This window comes from Fringilla coelebs, assembly GCF_963513975.1.
Source record: "Fringilla coelebs genome assembly, chromosome: 8".
NCBI lineage: Eukaryota > Metazoa > Chordata > Aves > Passeriformes > Fringillidae > Fringilla > Fringilla coelebs.
Genome location: NC_140066.1, coordinates 27,000,941 through 27,009,070, shown reverse-complemented (window position 1 = coordinate 27,009,070; position 8,130 = coordinate 27,000,941). Strand labels below are relative to the sequence as shown.

Sequence of the window (8,130 nt, the reverse complement as noted above, 5' to 3'; positions counted from 1 at the left end):
GCCGGTGTGAGCCCCCAGCCTCTGCTGTCCTGCCCCGGCTCCTTCTCCGCCCGCCTCGGGCGGCTCGCAGCCACCGCGGCCCGGGTCCGGCGGGCGCGGAGCCGGGCGCGCTCTCTGCGCGGCCTCCATCGCTCCGCCACGCTGGGCCTTGGCAGGTCAAGGGCGAAGCGGATCGCGGAGGCGAGCGCAGACCGGCGTGTGGGACAGGCGCTTCGCTCCGGTCCCTCCTCGCCGGCTGCAGCGCACTCCGGTGCCCCGGGCTCCACAGCGCCTTCCCCTCACCGGGACACGGAGCCCCGCGTCCCGTCCGGACAGCGCGGGACGGGACGGGACGAGACAAGCGGTCCCCGCAGCGTTCAACCAGGCGGCCACGCCGTTCAGCGCGGCAGCGATCGTGACGGTGACGGTGCCGGGGCTGGGGCTCGGGCTGATCTCGGGTTGATCCCGGTCCCGATCCCGGTCCCGGTCCCGCCCGCGCACCCGGTGACATCGGCGGTGACGCGATGGGGGCGGCCCTGGCGGCCCACGTGGGCGCTGACGTGACGGCGGCGGGCGGGCCGGCGGCAGGTGAGGCGCGGCGAGCGGGGCAGTCCCGGGTGGGTGCCCCGAGCTGATGGCAGAGAGCGGGACCTGTTCCCGGGGCCCGGCCTGGGCATGGCTTTCCCCTCCAGCCGGTCCCCGGTGGGTCTCCAGGCCTAGCCCGGGCGCCCAGGCCCCGCAGGGGATCCGGCACTGATAGCCGGGCCCGGCCGGGATGGCCAGGCCCAGGCGGCTCCGTCAGTCCTCTGGATGGCTGGGGGAGGCTTTTAGCCCAGGTGGGCACGAACATCTCTCTTATGAGGAGATACGGTGGGAGCTGGGCCTGTTCAGTCTGCCGAAGAAAAGACTGAGAGGGGATCTCATCAATGCATGTAAATGGTTTAAAGGTGGGTGCAGGAGCATGATGCCAGGCCCTTAGAGGTGGTGCCCAGCGACAGGATGAGGAACAGTGGCCATAAACTAAAACCCAAGAAGCTCCACCTCAACATGAGGAAGAACTTCTTTTCACTGAGGGTAGCAGAGCACTGAACAGTCTGCCCAAGTATGCCTTGGTGTCTCCTTCCCTGGAGACATCCAAAACCCACCTGGATGTGTTCCTGTGTCACCTGCTTCAGGTGACCCTGCCTTGGCAGGGGGGTTGGACTGGACCAGAGGTCCTTTTCCACCCTAACGATTCCGCCATTCTGTTTGGCGAGTTAGAGGTGCTGCAGGTGCTGTGGAGAGGGGACGAGCAATGGGTTAGTGCCTCAGTGTATGGCTGCCCTGTGTGCAGAGAAGCCAGAGCAGCCTGGCTTTGAGGTGGTGCTGCTGGCTCCCGACTATGCAAACCAACGTGCTTATTTTGAACAAGACTGTTCATAAAAGAGAAAGCAGGGAGGACATTATCACAAGGACGAGCATATCTCAAGAAAACATGACTTAAACACTCAGGGTGGTCTAAACAGCAGCCACAGGCCGACCGAGCTGCAGCCAGACCTGCTGGCCTCCCCTCCCTTCCCCAGTGTGCACTGGCTCACACCCTGACAGGGGGCCTGGTGGCCGTGGCCCTGGCCATTGCTGGTGCCAGGGCTCACCGCAGCCCATCACTGTGTGTGCATGTGGGAGGCAGGAGGACGTGTCTGCTTCCTCTGGCAGCATTTTTGTGCTTGCTCTTTGCCCCATGTGTCTGATGGAGATGCTGTCCAGGCAGGATCTGGTCTGGGTTCTTGGAGAGTTGCCTCCTGCAGTCTGGGTGAGGTGTAGATAATATATGTCTAGACAGTGGCAGATTTTGGGATGCAGCTCTGACTCTTGTCATGCTACAGTGGTAACTTTGCATGTTACTCTTGCTCTGCCTTAATTTCCCCATCTGTAGTATGGGGCGTGGCCCCTGATAGAGTGACTGAGAAAACAAATTGGCATAAACCAGCACACGCTTGCAAGATTTAATCATAAATCTTGACAAGCAAATGCCTGACCCTTGACATTCCCTGTTCCCTCATGGTTCACCCTCAGTGCATCTCTAATCTTACCACCCAGAACACAGTGTTAATGCATTTTCAGCTCATGGCTGGGGGATGAGAATGTTTTATAGGCGGGCAAAGTTTGTTAGCCACTTCAGTTTTGCCCTTTGCTTTCTCAGGCACAGTGGAGCTTATGAAGGCCGAGCAAAGAGCTGGATGGTATTTTGTGTGAGCAGAGACAAGTGGCATCCAGACGTGGGGAACTGCAGAGACAGGTAACAAGAGAGCCTGGTACCTGGACCTTACTCTGGTCAGGGGTGACCAGAGTAAATGGCTACCAACTATCTCTGAGAAAATGGCTTCCATATCTCTGGAAACTGGAGACAACTTTTATTGTAAAGTTTGTGAAGAATATTTTGAAAGCCATTTCTTGTAATGTGGGGGTTATCCAAAGTAGAAGTACACCTTAAGTTGGGTTTTGTTGCTAATCTGCTTTAGTTGTGTTTTTAATATTGAAAGCAAATCTTTCAACAGTGAGAATACTTTCAAAATTATTTTTTTTTTGTCCTTGAGAGAATCTCATCTTGCTAAGAAAACCATGGCTTGTCAGCAAGGAGCTTTATTAAAAGGCAAAGCCTTGTCATGCCTTGCCTATTTATATGAGACTTCTAGACTCCTGGAGACAAAGCACAGGCCAAGAAAGGAAGCTGTGTCCTTATGAGTTTGTAGAAGGAGATTGTTTTCTGCTGGCTAGTCACTATGTTGTTGTTCTCTCTTCTGTGTGTTTCACCGTATCTGAACATAAATCAGCAGCAATGTTATAGAGTGTTAGAACAGCTCACTGTGGAGGACAGACAGAAACAATCACAGTATTATAAGGTTCAGTGTAGCTTGCAAACACTGTGTAAAACAATGACATTTGTGGAAATAAATCTGAGGTGTAATCCCCTGCAAAGGGATGAGATATACCAGTTTGAGGATACACTAGTGTGGTGCTTTTTGAGATTGATTTGCTTATTGTCTTCTGGGTTTTAAAAGACAGTGTACCTGACTCTGTGGGCAGAGTCAGTCTGGTGTGCTCTAAACTTCCTGTGATGAGTCATGTGAATGGTGGTCTTGGCTTTTCTTTACACCTGAATGCACCAGATCTTGGTTCAGTTTGTGATTTGGTCACAGCGGTACTGTGTGTCCTTGGTCAAATCAAACCTTGTGAAAGGAAGCTTTTCTGCCTTCCTGTTCAGATGGCAAACATCTCAGGGCAGGGACTGTGCCTTATTGTGTTTTGCCATCAGAGTGTAATGTCATCTGGGACTCCTGGTAGCTACTGAGGTGTAAATAGAATAAGTGCCTGGATAACCAAAAAATGTTTGAGACTTGCATGCTGTTTGCCTCTCCCCTCTATGACCTGTTTGTAGACATGGCTGTGAAATGAGCTGTGAAATTAACTGGTCAGAATAAAATATTTCATAGCATGGCCTTCAAGCAGTACATAACCCACCTTGCCCTGGAAAGTGACAGCATTAAAGTTATAAGAGTTCTCAAAAATGTGAGAGGCTTGGAGAGAAAACTGGGAAGGGCATTATCCCACTATGGGGACACTTTGGAGATATGACTGAAGAAAAAGGTGGAGAAGCTCTGAGGTTCAGGCTACTTGATTTTCTGTTTTTCTGGCCAGTCATCCTCTGCAGCCAGCATGTGCCTCCCACTGCAGCCATCTCTTGTGCCAGCACAGCAGCAGGGCCTGACGCATCACTGTGCCCAGCGCTCACAGCGGGCGCTGGCTGGTGAGGGTTTTGGGGGAGCACATTGACAGGCTGGTGTACACTGCAGTTCCAAAGACACATCCATTGCAAACACACAGCCAGGGAAGCTGGCCTGTGCCCTTGGTTTTCCCTCTGATCTGCTGTGTGCCAACCAGGCTGTGCCCCACCCCTGCCTGACACCAGCTGAGATCTGCAGAGCATTTGCCAAAGGTCTTTAGAGAACGTTCCCATAAGCATCCTTAGTTGTCCTCTGGCAGTCACTTGTGAGAGCTCAATGGGCTATTCCTCCTGTTACAGCTGGGTTCTTCTAGGTGAACTAGTATGCACCCCTGAGGTCAGTGTAGCCAGTGAATACATACGTCTGAATATGCTTGGGAGCAGATTTCTTTTCTCTGAGATAATTCAGTCAACAGTTCATGATGAACCCCTAGCTATAGTAAAACCTCTAAAAGTTACGTGTATAATTGGTCCATTTCTGAGTTCCTGGTGTGCATGACTTCCTCTCCCAGCAGCCTGTGCTCCTGTGGTGTATAAGCCACAGCATCCCTGGCCCTAAAGTGAAAAGACTGAGAGTTTCTTTCTCTCAGTGCACTTGATAAGTGGGGCGGTTCTGATCTGTGGATATTTGTCTCCCATGTCAGGACCTTTCCTGGCTGTCAGGGTATGTCTGAGGTGCTTTGTTCCTGGTGCTGTCCACATGCTGTCCACAAGGGGTTGACCAGTGCATCAAGCTTACATGTATCACCACAGGGCATTCCATCCTTCACCAGGTGGGAAAGATCCTTTCCAGGGCAGGCCAGCTTTGACTCTCTGGCCTTAACCTGATTTCTTGTTCTCAGGAAATGAAGGGACAAGACAGGTGAAATTCTGGCCTGAGAGGGATGATGTTGGCACAGTTGTCCTCAAGTGGAATTTCCAGTGGAAACAGCTTCCTCCAGCCTGTGCGCATGGGTGACCTGGGATGGCTGGAGAAACACTGAAGTTTCATGCTTTGTTTTAGTTGCAGGTAGGAAGATGAGTCCGAAAATTACAACAGAGCTGCTGAAGCACCTGCGGCAGGTGATGAAAAACCCCAGATATGTACAGGAGCCTGTCCAAGCCTACATAGTGCCCTCTGGAGATGCCCACCAGGTATGAATGGGTGCATTATGGGAATGGTCATACTTTCCTTCCCTGCAAAAATTAAAAGTCAGGTATAACTAAAATCATCCTTTGTTCACTTGCTTCAATGGTTCTAGCATAAAAGTCTGGGAAACCTGAGAAATGTTGTGTTGGAAAACATTTCTAGGGTCTGTTCAGGAGACTGAGGTTTTTATGTTCTTGTAACAAATCAGAGTGGATGTTCCACCAGCACCTTGTCTTCAGGGAGCTCACACATTAGAAAAGGGAGCTTGCCAGGGCACTTGCTGTGCCCATCCTGGCTTTTGGGAAAAATGGGTTTACTGGAGGAGGAATAGGCCTTATCTGGGCTTTACTTTCCCCAGTAGCATCTCCTGATCATTCAATACATATTCTCAAGCAAGGTAGAAAAGGTTTAATTGCAGTTTTCTCTTCCCTAGATCCAGTGCTTGGTGAAATTTGTTGCCTTATGCTTGGGCAAAGATGAAGGGGCCTTGGGAGAGGCAGGGAAGGAGCAGTAACACTTGCCTTTCCATGCTGCTCTGCATCACGTTCTGTGTACTAAAGACAGGAGGCAAGTCTGGGCCCAGGGTGGTAACCCATGGCAATAACTGTTGTGTGCTGCTTCCACTGTTAGGAATTTTGTAGTCCGTGACATAAATTTTTAATTGCTGAACTGCCTTTTACCTCCCCTGCTTGCTCATGTGTAAGGTTTACTCTTCTGTTCACTCTGTTAGGAGACCCAAGAACTGCTGAGGGTTTTCCCCTCCTCAGCCATTTTCAGGAAACAAAAGACCTGAAGCTTTACTGGCACACACCCAATGCTCCCTTTTACCCCAGGGTGCACAAGAGCAAAATGCAACTGAATCAGAACCTTTGCCCTTGACTTGGCACTGGGGTGAGCCAGGTCCAGACTTGCCTGTGCCCTGGGACCATATGTGCAGCATCATGTTTCCTCATAGGGAGATCCAAACTTGGGCAGGTAGGGGGAAGGCGTTTTCTGCAGCTGCTATTGTCTGCTGCATTCCTGCCTCAAGCTGCCTCTGTCCATATATAACTCTGGTTTCATTTCACTAGACATTAAATGCTGTCATGTGAGTTGAAGAATGTGACCCTCAGGACTTCTGGGTTTTTCTGTTGCTTTCTTTTCCTTGACAGAGTGCAGTTAAGCAGAGAACCCCATGTTGCTATTTCCTGCCAGGCGAGTTGGTCAGGTTTCTCTGCAGAGGGAATCTATCTGAATAGAAACGATTACTAAAAACTGCTGATTCTGGTGCCTCCTGAATAGCTGGTGCAGGATTTTTTTCTGTAAGGGCTGGGAATTGATGCAGTTTTTGCCAATGACAGAAACCTGTTGATCCCAGAACAGCCTTACTGATTCCAGGTAAATTGTGATGACCTGTGATTTGAAACTTCTCCATGTTCCAAGCAAGGGTTTGTTTCCTGTGTGCACACAAGAACTTTACAGCCTTGCAGTCACATTTTGCTCTTGGGCAGCTCCTTCCATGAGTCAGAATACTGTAGTTTAATGATACCGAAGTGTTTGGTGGCCTAAGCCATTTCCTCCCCACAGTCCAAACAAGATATGTATTACTGTCCTTGTTTCTCTCAGCTATTCCTGAGGTTGTCCTGGCATCTGCATCACAGAACTTGTCAACAAATAGGGCTTTCCCTCCTGTGGTGTTGCCACAGGGTTTAGGTTGCGGGGAAACTTTATTCCCTTCTGGCTTGCAAAGGAACCCCTGGATTGGACTGATGCTGATACACTCTGATGCTGCAACTTGCTGACTAATTTAACTTTGTAACACTGGGAATGTTGATGCGTGGGAGTTCTGTGATGCTTTTAATATTGGCTTTACTGCAAGGCTAGGTGGCTTAGATTATCAAACTGCCAGTTGTATCCTTTGCTTTCTGTGTTTAGTTGTGTAAGAAACTGAAAGACTTGCAGAGCTCCTCAAACACAGCTGCCTCTGACTCAGACTTAACCAAGGCTGCCTTGGATTTGTGGCTCTTGCACTCAGCCCTGGATGTTGGCTGGCTGCTTTAATTTTTGAAAACTTTGATGCTGATGATAAGAAGTCAGAGAAACAGTCTCTTTCCTTGGGGGCCAGGGTGGTCCAGAGGTTGATGAGAAAGGGGGACAGTCCGAGCCAAAAGTGGAATGAGGCCCAGAGAGTCCCACTTCTTTTCACGTGTGCTGGGTGGCTACAGGTGCCTAAGGATCATGAAGGGATGAAAAGCCATGCTTTTAGGAATGAGGTGCCTAAACCCTTTGTGGTTTGGTTTAAAATGTCAGAGCTTTTGGGATGTTGCAGTGGTAAAAGCAGGATCCATTTTTATGTTGAGTCAATGTGTGTTTACATTGAATCTAGAGTTTATGCATATGGCACTATTCAGAGACTGGAAGAGCTGCTTCTTAATGGGAGGGAATGAGGTTTGGATTAGAGCTTGGGTTTGGAGCCAGTCACAGCTTAACTGTGGCTGGCTTCACCCTCCAGGCCTTGACTCAAAATAAATTTGGTCAGATTTGGCAGGTTGTCTGCATGAAGGAAGCACCTACCCAGCTTAGGGCCCCGTGTTTGGGTTGGCAGAGGTGCTGTCTTCTGCTCGGGGCTGGCTCCTCTGACACACACTTGTGCTAAGCTGAGGAATCAGCCAAGTTGTAAAGCAGGAGATGGCTTGTGCACAGGTTGCTCTGGTGTGTTCCAGATCTTACCAATGCAGTTAGGATTTTGGCAGTGAATACCTCCCTCCCTCCAGGTACACTGCAGTGTTTGTTCTTTAATGACACCAGTGTCGTGCCTCTAAGGGTAGCCAGATGCACTTTGCATTGCTGATCTTGGTTGACATTAGACTAAAATGAGCTTCACATATTTACAGCACAACCATGTAGGCTCTGGGGATAAGCAGCACTGATTTTTTGGGGGGTTCTTCCTGGCTTAGATGAGGGTTTTTTGTGATGTAGCCCCCCTGTTTTGTCTGTGTGACTGACGGGTGTGGTGAGAAGCAGATGTGAAAGGATTGAGGAGGGCCAGGCTGAAGGCCATCAAAGCTGCAAGACAAGCGCCAGGGAAATACCTTGTTCTCACTGTGCTGTGGTCTATGTTTTGTGTGGCATACACAGGTGTTCCCCATGTAATTTTAGCTTGTGCAAAACATGGGCTCATCTTTACACAGTGGGGGTTGCTGCATGGAACAGAGCAGGTGGGTGTGCAAGAATTCAGACTGACAGAGGAATGAACTGTTTTTCCCTCCAGATCCTTTTT

At 50.2% G+C, this 8,130-nt stretch overlaps 1 protein-coding gene across 1 annotated transcript in view; it reads left to right on the top strand.

Moving 5' to 3' along the window:
* Nucleotides 1–522: 522 nt before the first annotated feature.
* Nucleotides 523–8,130, top strand: part of XPNPEP1 (X-prolyl aminopeptidase 1) — a 30,691-nt gene continuing 23,083 nt past the window's right edge. Inside the window, exons 1-3 of the mRNA XM_084209916.1 lie at nt 523–567; nt 2,162–2,257; nt 4,746–4,876. Of these exons, the coding sequence (XP_084066042.1) occupies nt 4,760–4,876 (117 nt within the window). The 5' untranslated portion in view covers nt 523–567; nt 2,162–2,257; nt 4,746–4,759. The remainder of the gene's footprint in view (nt 568–2,161; nt 2,258–4,745; nt 4,877–8,130) is intronic.